Source organism: Chanodichthys erythropterus, chromosome 18 (assembly GCF_024489055.1).
Source record: "Chanodichthys erythropterus isolate Z2021 chromosome 18, ASM2448905v1, whole genome shotgun sequence".
Taxonomy (NCBI): Eukaryota; Metazoa; Chordata; class Actinopteri; order Cypriniformes; family Xenocyprididae; genus Chanodichthys; species Chanodichthys erythropterus.
Genome location: NC_090238.1, coordinates 16,371,789 through 16,393,766, shown reverse-complemented (window position 1 = coordinate 16,393,766; position 21,978 = coordinate 16,371,789). Strand labels below are relative to the sequence as shown.

General features: G+C 38.4%; 1 protein-coding gene across 2 annotated transcripts; it reads right to left on the bottom strand.

Moving 5' to 3' along the window:
• Positions 1–351: 351 nt before the first annotated feature.
• On the bottom strand, positions 352–21,500 carry ahctf1 (AT hook containing transcription factor 1). 2 transcript variants are annotated; one of them, XM_067366832.1, is made up of 36 exons: positions 21,262–21,500; positions 15,599–15,724; positions 15,152–15,405; positions 14,705–14,885; positions 14,351–14,558; positions 13,327–13,443; positions 13,139–13,223; positions 12,865–13,015; positions 12,647–12,779; positions 12,348–12,529; positions 12,183–12,244; positions 11,974–12,102; positions 11,715–11,805; positions 11,181–11,270; positions 10,965–11,105; positions 10,777–10,881; positions 10,579–10,678; positions 10,294–10,417; positions 10,150–10,206; positions 9,897–10,043; positions 9,458–9,648; positions 9,215–9,359; positions 8,556–8,687; positions 8,303–8,450; positions 8,050–8,200; positions 7,831–7,938; positions 7,353–7,509; positions 7,017–7,232; positions 5,881–6,913; positions 5,257–5,356; positions 5,046–5,143; positions 4,705–4,958; positions 2,063–4,094; positions 1,866–1,969; positions 1,703–1,773; positions 352–1,308 (listed from the first exon to the last, which is right to left on the bottom strand). In XM_067366832.1, the coding sequence occupies exons 2-36, from the start codon at positions 15,717–15,719 to the stop codon at positions 1,110–1,112; spliced, it is 7,617 nt and encodes a 2,538-aa protein (XP_067222933.1). In that variant the 5' UTR covers positions 15,720–15,724; positions 21,262–21,500; the 3' UTR covers positions 352–1,109. The 2 variants fall into 2 exon arrangements, with proteins under 2 accessions (XP_067222933.1, XP_067222932.1); XM_067366831.1 differs by lacking the exon at positions 21,262–21,500 and adding an exon at positions 19,430–19,783.
• Between the last annotated feature and the right edge of the window lie 478 nt (positions 21,501–21,978).

Here is a 21,978-nt window from a genome sequence, read left to right as displayed (position 1 = left end):
CATTACCCTTAGTTTCTGTAAAGATCACTTCCACACAGTCTCCATGCTCTAAAAATGGAAGTAAACATTAGGATGAAGGGCTCTTTAGCTTTTTCTCATTCAGGACACTTTAGCTGCTTCTTAGATGAACAGTTCCTTCTCCTAGTGTTCAACAATTGAAGGTTATTAGTGGTCATTTCTGGCCATTTCTTGTATTGCTTTTACTTCAGGTTGACTTGGGCCATGACCGAGAACCGAGAACATTAAAATTACTTGGATAGCCTTAGCAACTTCATTGCAATGCCCTGTCAACATCCTAGTAGTAGTATTATAAAACCACTATAACATACAGAATATTACATCTTGGTTACAACAGTCATTTTAATGTATTTTACTTCTTGCAGGAAAACACTTGTGGTAAAATGGTTGAATCAGTACATCTGAAGAACTACAAAACATCAAGACTGTAAATCTTGTTCTGTATTTGAAAGCAAACCGGCGTTACAAATAAGTTCACAATGCTGTTCAAAATAAAATGGATGCATTTAAAGGAAAATAAATGTACATTATTATCTGCAATGAACAAATAACTCTGTGTTCACCAGCTTAAGACCTCAAGATAGAGGAGACCATGTGCCAAGCATCAAAGCAAGAAGTCCACCCATGTAATATGGATGATTGTATTACACTTTTTCAACCAATGTAAATTATTCATCTTTATGAATTATCACCCAAGTGGTACAACCATAAATCTTATAATTGTTTGCTTTGACTTTACATGTTGCACAATCTTTCCTGTAAACAAAACAAGTAACAAAATTCACAAGTATCAAATTTTATTTATAACATACCTAAAAGGCTATTTACATTTGCATCAATTAGTAGAAACATTTAAAAACTAAACCATCTCTTTTTTGGTGCTCAAGTCCCTCAGTGCTCCTTACTGTAAACAGCATAATTTATAATACAAAATTATTTATCCCAAATTAGATTATTTATTCCAAACATTATCCATTGATTATCTTAATTAGAAAACAGCAGGTTGCAGAGCTCTTAGGAAACAGGGAGAGCAGAAAACAAAAATGCACATTAAGTGCATTGGGAAATGAGTCCAGTCAAAGAGTTGACAATCAAAGCTTCTTCCTCCTTGTTACAGGTTTAGGAAAAATGGCATCCATCATGCGTTTGCGACGTAGGTTCATCCTCAGCGAAGGGGTTTCCTTTTCTTCGGTTCTCTTTTCGGTTCTAGCTAACGGTTCGACTGGACTAGCGAGGGGAGAAAGAAAATCGATCTCAACAGGGGGTGGAGGTTCTGGGGCAGCTTTTGTTCTGATAAAAGAAAAAAGAAATAGGGTATGATAATCAAACTATGGGCAGTAAGAACACTCACACGCACTTTCAGATTAAAGCAATAATTAGCCTTTTTAAAAAGGTAATGTAAACGCTTTATACAGACTTAAATTGCACTGGTTGGACTAACAGATCTAGATAATGCAATTGTAGCTCGGCTTTTCCCAAGTGAATCAGTCTACAATTGTGCAACAAAACATAAGCAAGGTAGTCTGTATCAATTGTTCAACTACATCTTGTAGTTGTACTCATTTATACTCAGGCAGATTAAGATAGTAGCTTGACTATGCAAAAACCTTGATTATAAACTGTATTTAAATATCCTTTTTATATTGCAATATCCATAGGACTACATGCAGCATTGACAATTCACCTGGTTGTCCTCTTCTTTCTGGGCTTGACAACCTCAGTTTCAACAGCAACATAATCTACAGGGCCATTGTCCTACAACAAAAGACATTATAAAACTTAAATTGTGATCAAGCACAAATTAAACCATTTCTTTTGGCACTCAAATTTTATAGGACACTGCTTACCTCTTTGGACTGAGAATCAGTTTCACCTCCTGAGGCTTTTGTTTGAGGTACAGGAGACAACATTTCTGGAACTTCATTTCGTAGAGAAGTTCCTTTTCTCCTTCCTATAAAGAAAGGATTGCAGATAAATTGGATTGAAAGCACATTAAAGTGTTGAAAACTAAAGAGGCAAAAAGAGGCAATACAACATTGACTACCTCTTGTTTTTTTCAGGTCAACTATGGGAGTAACTGGATCCTCAACAGCTGAATTTTGTTCAGACGCCTTTCTCGCTCGTGTACGCCTAGCACTTGAAAGTGACTTGCTTGCATGTTCCTGAACTTCATCGGACACCACCAATTTCGATTCTTCAATGTCTGCATTTTGAGTTTCATTCAGTGATGGAGGTGCTGCAGATCTAGTGGTTTTTCTCTTCGCACGTATAATTTCAGTTACAACGGGAACACCCTCTTCTCTGGCTTCCTTGTTATTGAGTCGCTCTACAAGGGCGTCAGCCTGAAGAGTTTCAGTCTCCACTTCCAAGGGAATCAAATCTGGCCTTTCTTTGCCAAGATCCTCACCTTGATTCCAGTGCCGGCTTCTCGTAAGGCGCCTTGAAACACTCTGAAGTTGTGCATCATCAACAACAAAGGTAGCATTGTTTGCTTTTTCTGCAGTGCTGGCCACAGTCTTCCTCCTGCTTCTTGGAGGAGTTCTAAGAGGTTGATTTAGAGTTGTGGCATCTTCTGCAGGATCCTGTTGGAAACATTCTATCGCTAAACCTCGGGTAGACTTGCGAGTAACCCTACTAGGACTACTTTGTGCTTTGGCAGGCTTCTCCTCTGGGACTTCTTGAGGAGTTTCTGGAACATCATCGATTGGTGCTTGGACTTTTCTGGTACTCTGTCTGGCTTGTGTTTCGGAGTCATCACTGGGAACAGGGTCAGAGGACAAGGCCTCATCAACCACTGTGCTCCTGGTTCTTCGGGATCCTTTCCTAGGTGTAGCTTTCTGTGGGGTCTTTCGTGCCGGACTTGCAAGCTTTGATATTTTCTCAGAAGGCATGTCTTGGTCATTCTCATTAGCGAGTTGCTCTGCATCTGCTTTTCTTGCGCTTCTTCTGGGTGTAACAGGAACTTGATAGTCTTGCAGCTGCTTGCCACTCCTTGTAACACGTCTTGGTGTAGAAGGTACTTGAGAATCCATTTGTTCCTCCTCAGTAAGATCCTTCTCATCAAGGTTGGGTACAGGGAATGTTACAGTTTTCCTTGTCCTCCGTGATGGGCTGTGCAGCACCTCCTTAACGTTCTCCAAAATTTCCTCTGTATCTTTTCCAGATCTTTCGACTTTTGTTCTTGCAGGTGACTTGGGTCTTCCTGGTGACTTTGGCCTTCCTAATGACTTCGGCCTTCCTGGTGACTTTGGCCTTGCCAATTGTTTTGTTGTGGGAAGTTCCTCAACTTCTTCAGCCAATAAGGGTGTAGTGTCTATTTGGATAGATTCAGTTATATTGTCCTTTGCAATGGTTGACACCTCTGTGTCCAATGCAGAAACTTCATTGACCTTAACTAAAAGCTCTTCTGAAGGCAAAACATTCTCTGGTGCAGAAGACTCCAATACTTCCCCATGAGGAGGGATATGTGATTCTTCCTGCACCTCAGGAGGATCAAATTCTGGCCTTTCACCATTGAAAAGACCTTTTGTTTCTTGAGAAGAAGGTTCTGCTTGTGGTGTGATCATTTGTTCCACTATCTGGAGGACCTCACCTGGTTGCTCTTCCATTTTAGTGACACCAGTGACAACAGGTTCAGTGTCTAATACCAAGTCTTGTACTTCTTCCAATTTGTTGTCTGGAACTTTAACAGTATGATCCAAGACGACAACCTCAGAGTTAGCTGTAAGCTGATTATCCACATCCTGGGGCTCTTCTGGCTCATGTAGAGGTAGCAATACTGCATTGTGGTCCAACTCTGAAGTGTCAGGCAGTTCCTCCACATCTGGATCAAGCATTAGCGTGAAGCCGTCCGAGTCTTCTGGCTGTGTTCCATCTGGTGCACTGCTGAGGGTCTCTAAAGTGCCTCCATCTATATGATGCGTTTGCTGCTCATCAGCCAGCTCTACAGGCACTAGGAGAGTGGTGGATGTCTTAAGCTCTGTATAACACATAGCATCCTCCTCATCTAGATCTGCAGTGCCAAGGCCAACCATTACCACTTCACCTTCATCCTCTGGCACGTCAGAATCTAGAACCTGCAGAACAAAAAAAAACAGAATGGGGAGAATGAATCCATGTACAAAACATTCCTAGAACAAACACTATCACACATGTCCTAACAGGTACAACATCTTCAGTGTTAATCTGAGTTTCTCTACAAACATGACAAGACATTCTGTAATTTTTAATCTGTAATCATTGCGAGCACAAGTTATAATTGCTGCTTATATAATTACTCGCTCGTTGTGTCTACTTAACTGAATACATGATGTTAACCAAATAACATGCATTATATTATAGCTGTATATTACAGCCATATGGACATTACTTTAGTGGACACCAATCTCTAGCTGATAACTGAATATTTCCTAACTGAAACAAGCATTTTCTGTAAAGCTGCTTTGAAGCAGTATGTATTGTTTCCATTTATCAGGTCATTTTGGTCCTATGTGCAGTTTAATATACAGCCGTGCTTTTGGAAATTGGCAGCACTATTCCGGCTACATTCAGGCCATAATGCTAAATTTGCTAAAAGTTGAAAAACTTGTTGCATTTCACCTGGTTAGGACAGTTTAAGACCATGCAGTTTAAATGACTACATTAGATTTATTTTAACATCAAATAAGACTTCAATTGTACACTCACTTTCAGCTGTGCCTCAGGTGTGACCAGTGACAACACTGCATTGGCTTGATCCTGGAGGTACTGCTCATCTGATGGAAGTTCCTCCATGTAAAGGGCAGGAGAAGGCTGGTGGTTACTTCTGCCATTACCCTTTACTTCTTCTATAATCTCAACCTCACTTCCTGAGTCCTCCACCTTCTCATCTTCAGAGTCCTCTTCATCCTCTGAAGATTCAGCACTGGTAAGCTCATCGGTGTCATTTAAGCTAACTACAGCTATAGGAAGAATTTTGAGATTTGGATTATTACCATGTTGTTTAAAGACATTTGCTGACTAAAATGCTGAACTTGACATGTACTTACATCTAGACTCTGAGGTAGCAGAATCTGACGTCTGCGTTTTCAAATCTGCTGCATTCTCTTCAGTGGGCTGAACTTCCTTATGGTCGCAAACTGGTTCACTATAGGGTGTACACAGCCCAAACAAAAGTCATAAAAGGCAAAATGGCAAGACATGTGAAACATATGCAAAGCAGCACACCAGAAACATGATAGACAAGTCATTAACAAGTACCATTTGCGAGTGGCCTCTGAGACTTCCCTAATACTGGACCGTGTCAAAGATGGAGAACGATCTGGGCCAAATAAATGCTGTTCCACAAAGGCATCCAAATCTACAAAATAAATCTGTTTTAGACATTCATTTCCTACCAGTTATTGTTGTCTTAAATAATAAAAAAAACAGGAAAGTTACAGTACAATTTCAAAAGTTTGGGGTTGGTATATATTTTTAAAAGTTTTTGAAAAAAAAAGTCTTATGCTCACCAATGCTGCATTTATTTGTTTAAAAATACAGTAAAAGCAGGAATATTGTGAAATATTACAATTTAAAATGCATTTTAAAATATATTAAAAATAGAAAACGGGTAATTTATTAATGTGATGGCAAAGCAGAATTTTCAGCAGCCCAAGAAATCTCTCGAGAAAATCAATGTTGAAATTAAAATGAATTTATTTTTTTTAGGATTCTTTGATGAATAGAGAGTTTCAAAGAACAGCATATTTGAAATGTAAATATTTTGTAACCTTATAAATATCTTTGTCACCTTTGATAAAATGTAATAAAAACTTATTGACCCCAAGCTTTTGAACAGTATTGCATGTTAAGGAACAAATAAATAAAAATAAAAAAAAACACCTGAGGTTTCCATAGATTCCCCTTCACATTCTTCATTGATCTCAGGTTCACTAGTCATTTGTTCATGGTTCACCAACTCAACCACTGGAATCTTAGACTCAGAAGCCTCACAGGCCAGTTCTTCTGGTACTGCCTCTGATACCTTGGTGACAGCGGATTCACCAATAGTGTCATGAGCAGCATTTTCTTCCATGGATTTGTTTACAGGCTCTAAAGTAGGAGGAACACTGAGAGCTTCAACAAAAAATGAGGATGTGTTCAATGATTCTTCAGCTTCTGTTGGTTGCTGGATCTCTGGATGCTCTAAAATGTCAGTCAAAGGTTCTAAGCTTGGTTCCTGAACTGAAACAAGCTCTGGTTCCATAACCATATCCAGCTTGAGAACCTGAGCCCCTGAAGTTTCCTTAAGCTGCTCCTCAGTTACTTCCCTCACAAGATCATTCTCAATATTAACATGCACCTCAATCTCCTCACTCTCATTATGGGCTTCCTGTGTGTCTGAAGGTCGTTCTCCATTGGACAAGTCTTCCTCTGCATCATTTTCCTGAGCTATATTTAGCTCTTTCTCATGCAGCCTTTCTTCAGGTAATTCTGAAGTTGTTTTCTCTTCTACAGGAGGCATATGTTCCAGGAGGCAAGTGTTTGGAAGTCTTACAGTCACCTCCTGATCCATGCTGTTGTTGGCTTGATGTTCTTTCAGTGTTGCCATAAGATCCTCAGGAGCAGGAGCATCATGGAATTCAAGAGTGGTATCGGACTGTTCGGATACGAGACTTGCTTCTTGTCCCAGACTAGGCCGTCGCACAAGAGTGGGAAGCACTTGTGCGGACTCTGTCAAAGAAATCCCTGCAGCAGAGTTGCCACTCTCAGATTCTACATCAGGACTCTCTTTCTCTTCAGGAGAAGGCATATACGTCCTCTTTACATCTGCTTCTTCCTCTTCAGCATCTGAATGTTCACTCCAGGCCTCAATAATTGCTTTCGGAGGAGGGGAAGGTCTCTTAGGTGTATTGAGCTTCCTGTTAATCGTAATCTGTAAAGAACCACAATATTACTACTGCAAAAATCTAAGATTCTGTCTTTTTCCTATTACAGCTCATCTTAACATTTGATTTTAGAAGTAGAAAAGGCATTACCCCATTGTTCCAGTGGACAGAGCCCTTGGGAGCTTCTGGAGAATCAGCCTCCTCTATAAAGGTAATACGGCTCTCTTTGGGGCGGAGAGGAGGAGTGATTGATCTGCCTGGGGAGGCAGAAGGGGTGGCCACAGGAGTGGGACGCAAACTGCTCCTCAGAATAGACTGTGGAGTGAAGGCTGAGAAAACAGGGCCTGATGCCAAGGCTCGAGCTCTCTAAAATCAAGGAGTTTATAATGAGGTGGGCAATTTCTTAAAACATGTTAAGTACATTTGGGACTTTTCATCTGAAGTCACAAAGGTTTTGTGCAAAGTTTTAAAACCGTAGGGTCTCACCTTCACCACTTGTGGCGTATGCAGTAAACTGAGCTCAGGAGCCTTGCTGGCACTCTTTGGGCCAGCCCACGAGGTAATGGACCTTGTAGGAGTGCCAGGCAAATTTGAGCTCTCTAGAGAATTCTGGGAAGATGGCTGCACAACTAAATCCAGAAGCCTGGTGACAAAGCAAAGGAGATGTTACCATCCACCTTATTTTGTGTGAGACTTCCAATTCATTAGCCACTATAGGTAAATAACTAGAACAACAATGTACAGAAAACAGTAAAACTATTTGCACTACAAACTAGTGTGTTGATGATGATAATGAAGATTAATTACAATTAACTGGAAGCAAATGGAACTGGAAGCTTTTGAACATTCAAGTTACAAACGGCCTTGTCCGCTCCTACGTTAAAAATAAGTTGGATAGTGTCTTTTGAGTTGTAAATTTATCAAAAGCAACTTACAACACACTAAAAACCAGTCTTTGTTTTACCTTGACATTCTCCTGTTTAGCATGTTGATGGGAGTTCCTACAAAAGCCTCAGGTAGATTTGGAGAGGAAGGGTGTAGGCTAGGCACTTGCTTCTCTGACTCTTTGGGGCTGAACAGGAAATCCAACAAAACATTCAGTGCAAAATAGGGTTTATAGAGAAAACATTTCATAGCTTATAAACAGAAAATGAAGGCTGGGAAAAACTATTTAGTAAGATACCTTTTGAAAGGAGATGACTCAGGAGTGGTGTTCTTGCCAACCCACACTTCCTCGATCTTTGAAAGGACATTATTGATAAAGGCTGCTCTGGTCATCACATTTTCAGTGGCTGAAGGTTTAGCAACAGTTGACAGAGGCTGTGGTCTTTTAACTAGGAGTGAGAGAAGAGAAGAGCAGATTTAAGGTCAACTTCTAATAAACTTCTGTCAAGTTCTAACACTTGCGTCCCAGGGAGTATGTCTATCATTGATACCTTCTCTGTGAATCGTAGCAGGGTGTTGGTATGGTTTTGCTCGTTCAATGGCTAATTTCCGTTGAACCCGAGGAAGAACCTTCCCATACTGATTGAGAATGGAATTCCTTGTGTTTGACCTCTCCTTCATTTTAGGATCTCGATCAGCCTGAATTAAAAAGAAAAATAGCATGAATTCCTTTAAAAAAAAAATATATCTATATAACTGATGAAAATTAAACAGATGTAGACTATAATATGAAATTGAACATACTGCTAGGTTCACTTTGAGGGTCTGGTTGAGTTGAAGGGCAGGCACATAATTTGCCTGCTGGAGGTAGTGGACCATGAGCAGCTCCCGATTCTGGAAACCTCCGGTGGTTTGAAGGAACCGCTCCAAACACTCCTGCACATTTGAATTAAAGTTTAAACAAGAAGAAAAGAAGTCTCATGCTCTTTATGCATCAAATACAGTAAAAATAGTAATACTGTGAAATATTATTACAATTTAAAATAACTTTATAACACAGCACACCGTCATATGGAAGTAAACAGAAGACATTAAAGTAAGAAGTTACACGTTTATTTATAGCGTGCCACGGAAGCTAGCCAATTTATGTGCAGGCAATATAAAATAAACCTGATTTCTTAAACGTTTATGATACAAGCCTACATGTTTTGCTTGTATATGTCACTGTAATACCCAAATCACAATTGAAAAGTTCAGATTCCATGTGGTTTTTACTGTTCACACTGTCATGACAAAAAAAAAAGATCTGTCACATATGGAAAAACTCGTATTTGGGCCATATTTACCAGCAGTCTGAACATAGCCTTGTCACTATTGATCAAGTTTGTGTGCTTGCTGAATAAAATATTTTTTTGCATTTTAACAGCCAATAAATATTATGTGTTGTAAAGATTTATACACACCTGTTCTCCAAGTCCAAGGGGCAGCTTAAGCAGCTCTTTCATCAGTCCAAGCTCCTGACAGGTCTCAAAGAGAAACCTCATCATCTCCTCCATGTTCAATTTATTACAGTGCTGCCTTAGCAAAGCCCAGGCCTCTACAATACACCTGGCCAGCCCAAAACAAACCAAAAGTAAGAGTCAAGTAACTACAAATAAACTCACCATAAGCTGACATATTAATTACATACTACACTACATGCATACCTGTTATGAAGCAGGACAGAGAGGCACAGCTTGGCTTGGTTGGTAGCGCACATGGAAGGCTTCATCACATGCAGGTAGCGCAGGGCGATGCTGTGTTTCTGCTGGCACATCAAAGCCTGCAGGACACGCTCATGCTGCCAGCTCCACAGAGAGTGACTTGTGGCTGGGTGCAACAGCAGCTCCAGAGAACTCTGGGGGAGATGAAAACCATTCAATACAAATTATTTATGAAGTATCATGTTGTACCTCTGGCATTCACACAAAATACACTATGAGTAAACTTGTATAGTTCCCATATCTGGAAGTAGACAACTTTTAAACACCATAACCATTCACAAAGTTCACACCATTTATAAATCAAGCAACAAATCAAAGTTTCTTTTAAAAATACTAGTATAAGAGCATAAATGAGAAAGAAGCTTAACATTAATTTTTATACCTCATGATCATGATGATCTAGCAACCATAGGCCTTGTACCAGTTTCACTAACCCAATGGGAATGGCGAACGCTGTGGGAAAGGACTCCACTGATGCCCCACTTTTATTGGGAAATGAGTACATCACATCCAGTAGCAAGTAAATAACCTAAGAGTCTGAGTCAAGGAATAATCTTTACTATCCAGCAGCAAAAATTTCTCAGCACAATATTTATGGCAAGCCTAGATGTACTAAAGAAACCCCAAAAGGATACAATAGCATGTTTGGCGGATTCTTCAATGTTTTCCAGGAGGTAAATATCCAGCAAGGCCTAAACCAGGGACAGAAAAAAAAAAAAAAAAAAAATTAAGCACAGCTGAGTATAATGTTGTTTAAACATTTTTAAGTCTCAACTTACATGAAGTGATGGGGGAGGATACTGTCCTGTTCCGCCCTCATCCCTTTTCCAAAGTTCAGTAAGGCGTTCCCCACACTGACTCACCAGCCCATCAATCAAGAGGCAGTCTGCACACCACTTATCCCTATTGTAAGAAAATGATTTTTTTAATGCCTTATTACACAGATAAAATGTGACTTAAAGAGTAAGGATGATTACATTATATTATAATTATCATAATAAATAGACAAATAAAAAGCAAAATAAATAAAAGCCCAATGGTGCTTTGGAAATTCAGCAACTTACTTGGCCAGTCTTCGCAGCTCCTCCCTCTGGCCAGTGTAGTAATTCTTTATAATAGAATGACTGTAAAAGGGCCTTGATATCTGCAGCACATCTTCATCATCTGTTGACAGAAGAACACTGAGTTCAGTATATGCAATGCACAGATTTGTTTAAAAATCACAGAGAGTCAAAGTAAAGCTAAGTAAAACATAGTCATACCAAAGCCCTCTGGAAGGAGACCAGTCCGGCAGAACCACAAAACCACTTGAGCATACTGGGAGATCAAGCTAGACACCATGCATTTGTTCATGAGTCCAATCAACCCTGCAGGTAACCAAAAATAGTCAGTCATTCTAGTGATTTTCGACTTCACATATACAAGTGTCATTCTGAATATACTCAGACACCTTTCTGTGTGAGCTCCTGGGCCTCATTTAGCAAACAGTGGAAAATGGTGCTGAGGTTTGCCAGCAAGCGCTGACTGTGCTGTAGCAGTTGCAGTGTCTGGGGATCTGTGAAGTTTGCTGAGCTGTCAAAGAGCGGAGCACCTGGATGCATAGAAAGCACATGATCAGATTAAATTTGCACACAACCATATTGAGAGAAATGTGTAGGAAACTCACATATTTCATCCAGTTCTTCTTTGGTGTGCACAACCTTATTCCAGGCCCACTCCAGTATATAGCGCAGATTGACTGCTGATCCTGGTTGCTCTGAAAGAAAGAAAGACTTATTCAGCAAGGATGCATTATAATGATCAAAAATGATGTTTATAACTAAAAAATTTCGATTTCAAATAAATGCTGTTAAGATTTCTCTATTCAAAGAATCACAAAAATATTACACAGCACAACAATATTAAGAAATGCTTGAGCACCAAACCAGCATATTAGAATGATTCCTGAAGGATCATGTAACACTTAAGAGTGGAGTAATGATGCTGAAAATTCAGTTTTGCCATCACACAAATTAAACATTTAAATAAATTAAAGTAGCTTTTAATCATAATATTTCAAATAAATAAATGCATCCTTTGTGAGCATATTAAACTTTTCAAAAACACCTTACCGACATCAAGCTTTCAAACTGCAGTGTAACTTTTTAGTGTTGAAACAAGGTTTTATAGACTACGAAAGCATTACTTCTCCCAACCTCACCTTCAGTGGTCCACTGTTTAATACAGCCAGTGATGAGTCCCAGTGAGCTTGTCTCCACAGCAGTGCACAAGATGGCATCAAGCTGCTCTTCCTGAAATCAAATCACATGGTATTCAATGAAAAACATGCATCACAGCTATAGATAAACATTTGGATACCAATAGTTATACATGTGTGTGAAATCTATTTAGCTAATAAGCAAACAAATTAGACTAGTGTGTAGTTATTCCTGAAATATGTTAAATAAAGATTACATTACCTGTGAGAGGCTGGAGGGCTGGACATCAGCCAGACGAGAAGAGAGGAGGCCAGACATGAGACAGCGTGAGTATCCATTAGAAATGCTGTCACCCAAACTCGGTGCCACCTTCTTCAAGTAGCTAAGGGTCTGAGAGTAAACGGTCACAGTTTAATGGACCAGATTAATAAAGACAGCATAGCATAGTAGACAAGGGGTCAAAATCTAACCTCTTTCTGATAGCCAGAGCAAGTAAAGTGCACAATTCCAGCATTAAGCAAACAACTTCCATCTGGATAGAACAGAAAATATATACAGGTTAATAAATATTTAATGAAGCCCAAAACACAGCCATTATACATGCAATAAATGTAGATAAAATAAACATGTCTTGCCAAAGTTGTAGGTGGTGGGATTGAAGAACTGTTCCGGTGGAGGGCAGGTGTAGGGCAAACCCCTGCTTAGACTGCGCTCATGAATCAGGACATCCAACAGAGAACAGGGAGCTGTCGTCTCGATTGCAGAGTCAAGAGACCACACTGCCAGATATGGACAGTTCCGTAAAGATTCTCCCGCTCTGGATAGGTAAAGAAAAAAGGACTTTAATGCAAGCTGCCTTTATTAACATGGAAGGACTTGAGTTGCAACATATCTGACTTCATTTACACTTAACTTTTACTCTAAGCATACTCACCTCAATGAATCTGGCATCTGAGCATGATACCATCTGTTAATGTCAAAAACACCTATGAAGGTCGATGGCTGGCCTTGTCCATACGATTTAACTTGCCAGCTGAAAACTGAGACACTTGTGTCAGGAGATGCCACTAAAGACAGAGAAAAACAAACGTTACAGAAAGTATGTCAATCAATCACTCTGCAAAGTATTTGGCTTTGGTCATGGAAAAATACCTTCATTCATGCTGTCGTCCCGATCAGGGTGGTGGCGAAACTTTTCTATGGTCTGACAGCTGATCAAACGAGTATTGGTGGCCTGAGCCCTCATGGGAAACGCTGTACCGTTCAAGTCCTGACTGTAACGCTCCTCACAATACTCCAGACCCTGAGTGTCAAACATCACATACAGAATTAATCATTTTTTTGCAACAACATTGCATAGTGATGTAAAGACTGTGCAACATTCCAATAAATCTATGAGAATGTAGAAGCCTGCACAGCACTCTACCTCATAAATAATTTTCCCTGAAGCCAAGCACTTTCTCTCTCCAAATGCCAGTTGTAACAAATGGAGGCTGACCACATCCCCCTCCCTGCAAAGACAAAATAAACCAAAATAAAATCAGTACGAAAGCAGATAAAGTCAAAACATTCAGATGATTATGTTGATATGAGCACATTAAACGGAAAACTAACTGATCCTGTGCAGACTGCACTGCCCACAAATAGCAGCAGTTCCGAGGGTCATTTTCTGGCTCTTGGAAGGTAAATGCATAGACAGGAACTCTGCCACCCTCTAGCTGGGAGTGATATCTGGAGAGCGAGAGGATATGTTCAGAAACAAATTCAGTGGCGCAGTAATACATTAAAGTTGGGATAAAACAGATAGTGGCAGACCTTTTCCTTCCCTATCATGAAGAACATCCAAGTGAAATGGATTATTGAAAGCAAATTTCATGTAGTGGGTGACCGATAGATTTTTTTGATGGCCGATGCAAATATCTTAGAGAGCAGGGTGGCCTGTGGCTGATATAAAGCTGATACATATTTATATTTATTTTTCAAATTTAATAAATTAGAAATAGATCATTTAAAAATGAATTAAACAAAGCCATTAAATAAGCAGACTTACACTTGGCAACTTGATTCTGTAATCCTATTACAGTATTTTTCACAACAATAACAAAAGAATAATAATAAAAAGAAGGAAACACTAACCAACATGTCAGTCAGTAATCTGTTAAATTTTGTGCAATGGGAATCATTTTTTCCCCCAAATAAAGACAAGGTAACACTAATTTTACAAACAGCACACAATGGAAATGACATAAATATGACATGGGGGACAACTGGATATAGCACAGCATAGTTTGAAATGAAGGATTTGAAGAGTCAGTCGTGCGTCTCCAGTGAAGCTGAACTCTCCTGTATAACGTTTACTTTGTTTAATACTTCTATCTAATAACATAGTAGACGTAACTGTTAAACAGGGACTGTAAACAAATGAAGTAGGAGAATGGGAGCACTGTGTGCTCAGGAGCTAGCGTGCCATCAATAAGTCCCACTTCTGACACATTGGCCAAACAGAAAACCTTATCAATTGTTGCCGATATTTCAGCCTTTGCGATATATTGGTCAACCACTAATTTCATACCTACTTTAACGTAAAAACGGGCAAAACCAAAGGTCAAGTCAAGCTTGTTTTAAGTTTTTCACTCACTCTTTTTTGAGGGTCTTCAAGTTCCAGAGTTGCAGGCTGCCATCGGAGAAGCCGACAGCAAGCTGGTTGGTGCGTTGGATGTACTGAATGGCTGTTGCTCCCGTACCTGTGGGGCTGCTGAGCTGCAGACACAGGTGTCTACCCTGCTGCGTCACACCCTCCCGTAACCGAGGGATCTCAGACGGAGACTTATTGACCACCTCCAGATCTGTAGCCAAAAAAAAAAAAAAAAGAAAAGAAAGAAAAGGGTTTGAGATTCATCCTCAGTCTTACTATTACTAAACTAAAAATCACTATGATAGTTTTTGACTGTTCATATGAAAGGGCAAATTTTTTTTTAAAAAAAATTCCAACCTGAAGCCTCCAGTTCACTCTGACTACAGGACAGGTCATCCAGACAGAGATCAACTAGCAGAACGTGACCGATGTCTGTTACCACTGCAGCCACACCGAAGAACCAGCGCAGACTCTGATGTAGATGCTGTGTGCTAGCACTGGCCCCTCCGTAGCTAACCAGTGGCTCAATTGCTGTGATCTTTGGAAGAAGCAGATGTTTTTTTTTTTGTTTTTTTTTTAAATCACATTTAAAAAAAAAAAAAAAAAAAAAGCAGATGGAACAGTTACAAGAAACATTTTATGACAAGGAACCCATATATATATATATATATAAAAAAAAAAGAGGACAAAAACACAATGACACTATAACTAGAAAAAAACATAAAAAGTTACTATAAAAAAGAAAATTAAAAAAAAAAGTAAATATAATAATACTAATATAGATACTCATAACACTGCACTCACTCTGCCTGGGATGACCACAGCCTTGACAACACGGGAGATACCAAGATCATACAGACACAACATACTGCCCTCTGCTTCCTCCAAACCAATGAGCAGCCCTGTTCGCTTCAGCCAACAGAAGTCCCGCACAGACAGCACCGTGGGTTGGTGCTCGGACACCCCGCTGAAGCGGTAAGCAGAGAAGCGCTCTCCAGAAATGGCATGGACGACCTCCAATTGAGGCCCGCAGGCAAGCCAGGCCAGTCCATTCTTCCCTGCACACAAGAAATAAAAGACGTCAGTGAAAGATAAAAGGAAAATTTAAAACATCTAATATTAAATTAATACTACTTAATTTAATTATACTTTAGGATAATGTAATTAATAATTCCATTAGTTAAATCATCCCAAACATGGAATGGATTCATACTTGTGATCATCAAGGCATAGTGTAAGAACAACACTCACCAACAGTAAATCTCCCATGCAGCACAGAGTCGAGTGTAACTTCATCCTCCCCCAATGCGTCTATCGTTACATCTGGGAAGCGCAGCAAGCTGCTGGTGACTTGGGCTGCCAGATCACGCATGCTTACTGAAGAAAGAACACATGCTAAAAATCAATCTGTCTGCCCTGAAACATCAGGCATACAATATCATTCAATAGATCCCCACACACAAGAGCAGTTGTCAGCTCTATTGGGGCCTCCAATGGAGCAGTTGCCACATGTGTCCTCTACACTTGTGTTTCCTCCAAACATACAATAAAATCATCAACTGGTGGGTCTGTACAGATGAGCTCATGGTCAGTGACCCAGAGGGAGAAAAACACTTGCTAAAATGTAAAAATAAAACGCAACTAACTAGGGCTGGGCCCTAATAGTCGACTAAAACATTAGTCTTTAACGTTAGTATTTGTTAACATTAGTTAATGCACTGTGAACAAACAATGAATAACTGTATTTTTATTAAATAACTAACATAATTAATAATTACTGTAACAAATGCATTGCTCACCGTTTGCTCATGTTAGATAATACATTGACTAATGTGTTACCGAAGTTACCAAAAATGTATTAGTCAGTTAGTCGCAAAAAAAAAAAAAAAAAAAAAAAAAAAAAATCCATGTGGTTAAATCACGCAGTCCGTGTGCAGGAAATCCAAATGTTCGATCTCAATCCATCCATCGATCAATCTCAAATATGGCTTATCATTTGAAACATGCAAGTAGCATCTTTACATGGCCGCTTGCTCTGTTAACCTAGATAAATGTGCACTATCAATCGCCGCATATCCAAGTGTTTGTGCGGAGTGTGGAAGCTAAAGTATTAGCGTGCCTATTGTCGTTAATATAACTAACAATTATGATGATTATTATTAGGGCTGGGTATCGAATTCGATGCTTTTTAGGTACCGACTGAAATACCTCAATACTATCAAGTATCGAAAACGGTACCAAATTTCAATTACTCCAAACGGAGCAGAGGAGAGTGGGCGGAGAAATGCTGTCGCTGTGTCGTTGAGCAATGTAATAACGTTGCGCTACATTGTTATTTATATCTAAATATATAAAACTATGTGCGCGAGAGAGACCCTGAGTGCGAGAGAGAGCGAGTGAATCAATGGTCTCACTTTCAGTTTATCTCCGAAAAGGACGGGTGAGAGTATATGAGCCTCTTATACATCCACTGTGGAGGGGGAAAACTCTTACACTCTACACTGGAGAAAAAACATTTGGATAAGCTTTTTATTTATTTATTTATTTTTTAAAGAGAAGTAATATTTTTCATATTTTTTAACCAAAATAGGATGGAATGAGCACTAAACACTAGACTTATGCCGATATTCGGTAATGCGATAAATCGCGATAATGAATATTCACGATATTGTAATCGTCGGCACTTTTTTATAAGGCAATTAAGAATACTTTACCCATCAATCGTATAAAATGCACAACACCACTGTATTCTGCGTCAAAAGGACACGCTCTTAGAGATGTAAACAATCCCAACGTGCACGAGAAGCACATGGCGGAACAAGGAGACGAGTTGAATGAAAGTGCGCGTTCACTCTCTGACAGCAGAGGGCGCTGATGGAACAGCAGCGTGCAGCGGTTACCACGGAAACCGTGCAAACAAAGTAATTTCATTCATTTTTTTGTAATCTCAGTGTTGTTCATCACAGCACCAAATACTGAATACTTAAAAACGAATTAAAAGTAATTTATTTTCAAACCTAAACATTTTTATATTTTAATCTGGACTACAACATGCCCTAATGATTAGAAATGTTCTGATTATTTGTTATTGTTCAGTAAAACTTACAGCTTCATTAGTTAACATGTTAATTCATTATCACTAAACTGACAATAAAAATACTTATAAAGTATTAATTATTATTAATTAATGTTAATTTCTTAGTTACTATTTAATAACATTACTAAAATCAAAATAACTTATTTAATGGACCTGAGATAAAACTAACAATAATCAGTTGTGTTTCTAAACTAACATTAACAACAAAAAAAACTTTCTGTAACAAATGTAGCTATTGCTCAATCTTAGTTAATGCATTAAATAGAGTAAAGTGTTATCTGTTGTTCGTTATAGCCTAATTCTTTTGCATTTTAATCTGTTTAAAAATTTCAGTCAGAGTTGTTTTTGTTTTATTAAAAAAAAAAGAGTTCTTAAACCTGTTAAATTATGACAAAAATGGTTTTGCAACTTATTTTAATATCGCGATAATACCGTATACCGTGATAAAAGCTTCAATTAATCGCAACATGAAAATTTGATACCGTCACATGCCTACTAAACACGTCTCCGTTTCATTCATACTGTAAGCCGGAGGGCGCCCTCACACATAAACTCCAAATATGCCTCCCAGAAGTAACAGAACTTGGTAAAGCTTTGTATTTCTTTCTTTCTTCTGCTGAATAAAAGAGTAATATGAGTACATATTTTTTGGTTTTTGGCATTTTTGGGTGAACTATACCTTTAATAACTAATACTAGTATATACATAATACTAAAATAGCACTGTCTGGAAGAAGTTAACCAACATGGAAAGGACTTCATTCTCAAATCTAATCTAAAACTAATCAAAACATAAATACTCTACATTAATAATTACAGGTCAGGGGTCTCATTTATAAAACTTTGCATAGATTTCATCCTAAAACTGTACGTATGTGCAAAAGCTAAATTTTGCGTACGCACAAAAAAAATCTGATTTATAAAACCATGCGTATGCCAAAACCTGCTCACAAATCCCTTTATAAATCCCAGTCAGTAGAAGATTGTGCGTACGCGCATCTCCACCCCGAAATCACCATATATGGAGCTTACGACGCCTAGATTTACTATGCATAACTTCATCTGCATATCATTTCCATGCATGTTCCCATCCACGTGATACCATGGTTAACACCGCAAAGGTACAAAACATTGGAAAATATTAGATGCGGACTATAAATGCCATTTGTTCAATACACTACACTGATAAAAAAAAAAAAAAATCATCCAATATCCTCTTTGTGTTTTAGAATAAATATATCAGATTATCCATAAAAACAAAATTGTATAAAATGCTTCAGATAAAGGTTTTAGAATAGAGTTGATTCATTCATTTCTACTGGCCAAATAGTATTTTAATTGTTTTAAACAATTTGAATAAAATTTATGCAATTTTTCTGATAAGGTGAACATATCTTTTAGGATGTGTATAGGCTATTTTTAGTGGAAACAGATTGGCCTACTTATTTATTGCAGTGTAAATACAAATGTTTATCTCGGCGCGTCATTGACAAAGTATTTTAAAAAGAAAACGTGCAACTCTTACAGTTTTCCTCAAATTATATCCTTCAAATACAATAGTAATTGTTTGAAGATCCTTCACACGACACACCTACAGTTTCTTTCAGTGAATCACACTGTAGTAAATACTCCAAGCGCAGCTCTGGATTACAACGCTCACCAGCGCAGTAGTTTTTGCAAATACAGTACAAAAACAGGAGGTGGGTAACTTGCAAATACAGTACACTCGATGGAGGTGGGTAATTTTTTGTAAAGTCATAATATATACATTGTTTTTGAATTACCGTAAAGCATTTTGTCACTCTCGCGTGAACGTGAACATGAGGCGAGATTGTTTCGGGTCGGCGCAGCTCAACTTGCAAGTGCTGTATTCTGGCATAGACATGCCAGAGGGGGTTAGTGCACGCCTCAAACACACCACTACAAGTCAATTAACCATCGTAAGGACTTAGAAAACTACTTATGAAGGTAAAAAAAAAAAGTTACTTAGTTCTGCTTTAAAGTGGTTTTCCTTCATCTGCCGTCAGTCCCTCAGCTCACCATTGGTCGCCAAACTGCTCCATCTCCAAAACGTTTGTACGCATGGGTCAGAATTTGCGTGGAGGTGCGCAAATTTACCTGTCAAGTTTGTTTTTATAAATCACAACTTATGTGTAGAAACTGGCGTATGCACTATCAGGGCCTGTTTTGTGCATACGGAACGGTTATAAATGAGGCCCCAGGCTCTTAAGGATAAACATGGTTGTACCAGCCAAAATGAATTCTGTGCATTGAATTTTTCACGATACGTTTGGACAATAAAGAGTAAATACTTTTAAAAATTTTATAGTAATAATACTCATGTTTGGATTTAAAGACTTATTTTGAAATAAACAATGTGTGTTTATAGTCATTTAGCTCATGTTTTACACAGTTAAAAAGTAAAAGTGCTAGATGATATTCTTATTAAACTACTATTAATTGCAATAAAACTCTGAAAACCACAAAAATAAATTAATAATAAAACATGTAATTATTAGGACAGGTGGCTTGATCATCCACCACATATAGACCACCAGGATGATTACATAACCTTTATGTTTACCAGTTTTAAGATATGTGGCATAGCCATGATAACAGTATCTCAAAAAAACACATATAATATGACTAATAAGCTTTGCTGAAAGTCTGAATTACATGACTATATCTACTAGAGACTAGGAAAATATATTTCACAAGGACAGCTATTTTACTGTAGTGAAATAGCTTGGGGATCCTTAAAAACATTTCAAAACATTAAAAGAACATATGATGGTGATCTGTCTGAAGATGTTATATATATATATATATATATATATATATATATATATATATATATATATATATATATATATAATAAAATAACGTCTGTAATGGGAGTATTAACAATTTCTGCTGGAGTCCATGGGTTGGCTTACAGTCTGGGTCTGTAAAAGTTAAAAATCCTTGGCTCATGCGCCCCCTGGAAAAGGATGGTCAGTTTATGAAAACAGACGCAGCCTATAGGACTCATCCATGTGCCCGCGCAGGCTACATGTCCCACCCATGCGTGAGATTCACATGGCGAAGCCGCAACCTGAAATCCAGTTTTATTCATTACTTATTCAAAATAAAAGTCAAAACTAGGCCAAATACAGTAAATCAGGAGTCGGCGGCAATTTTTGTTTCTGAAAAACCTGCCGTTATGCTTTGTCATTACGTGGACTGTCACTTTAAAATCTTAGCAAGACAACTCATCAAGGTGCATTCAAATACATTCAAATTATAGCGGACAAATACTACAGTCTTCCCCAGGCAAAATACAAGCGTCCATTCAGTACTGTCCCTTGTATAGTTTACATAAAACATTCATTTTGCATGGTCTATAACAGTTTTGCTGGAAAGTTTCTGTTCTGTCAACTACAGCACGTCAGTAGCACCGCTAGCAACCAAACGGTTCTGTTAATAGCAACACATAATACATAAAAAAACAAACAAGAGACTCAAATTATAAGGACGACAGGACATTAACTGATTTAAAAAGCATAATGCAATGTGTAAAGAAACATACGTCTCGTACATAGCCGTGTTGATGCGTGAGTTGAGCCCACGCAGGCTGTTACCATGAGCCCTTCAGATTAGCCGCACAGGCTAACTGCAGCTAACGGTCACAACGAGACCAACGAGAACCGCTTTTAATACTAAAGAAACCACTTAAATGCGGGTTAAATCGCCTTGAGCTGCAGAAACACGTACAATGCCACAGAATATCCTAATATGACACAGACAGCTGAAAATGATCACAGACAACAGCGTTGTACCTGCGTGCTGATGACGGCCCTCAAGAAAACTGCATATACTTCAAACACGACTTTCGTGGCAACTCTTTTCCGGTCATAATCCGGACTCAGTTCGTACGGATAAAATCTCGTAGTCTAGTTGTGTTAAACTTTAAAGCAGTAGCAAAGAGAAAACTTAAATTCCAGTGACTTCAGTGTAAAACGTTATAACTGCCGACTACTGCTGCTTGAACGCAGGCGCCATTTCCATAGCGCTGCAGAACGACTACTGCGCATTCATCTGCTTCAGCCAAATCCCGCGCCATAAATAGTATCGCGAGATTTCAAGGAGCTGCCCTTGACCAGGGAAAATACAGGGGTTTTCATATTCTGTCCTTGACTGCACGTTTGTTGTTGAAGTCACTTTTTAAAAGGCGTGAGTGAATCTTTTTCATAATCATCAGAACCATAGCTGTACAAATAATAACATTTTCGATGTGATTTTGTTTTGTTTTGTTTTTCCTAATACTATTGCTTCCACTCACAAATTCAATAATTTGTTGAGTAAATATCTTTATACAAATAAATACTAACACTTCTAATAATAACAACAACAACAATAATAATAATAATCCATGTACCTCAAAAAGACATAAAACAGTACATCAAATAGTTTTATATCATATAATCTTTACTTGGTGATTTCAATGATAAGTTTTTCTCAATTCCTCAGTTTTTGTGAAAATATTCATATTTTGG

Excerpts from the sequence above, each read along its gene's own strand:
- ahctf1 (XM_067366831.1), bottom strand. The coding sequence starts at position 19,460 with ATGAAGGAAAACCACTTTAAAGCAGAACTAA. Across the intron at positions 10,882-10,964 it reads CCAGGAGCTCACACAGAAAG|GGTTGATTGGACTCATGAAC; the intron begins GTGTCTGAGTAT and ends GGTTACCTGCAG. Across the intron at positions 10,207-10,293 it reads ATCCTCCCCCATCACTTCAT|GCCTTGCTGGATATTTACCT; the intron begins GTAAGTTGAGAC and ends TCCCTGGTTTAG.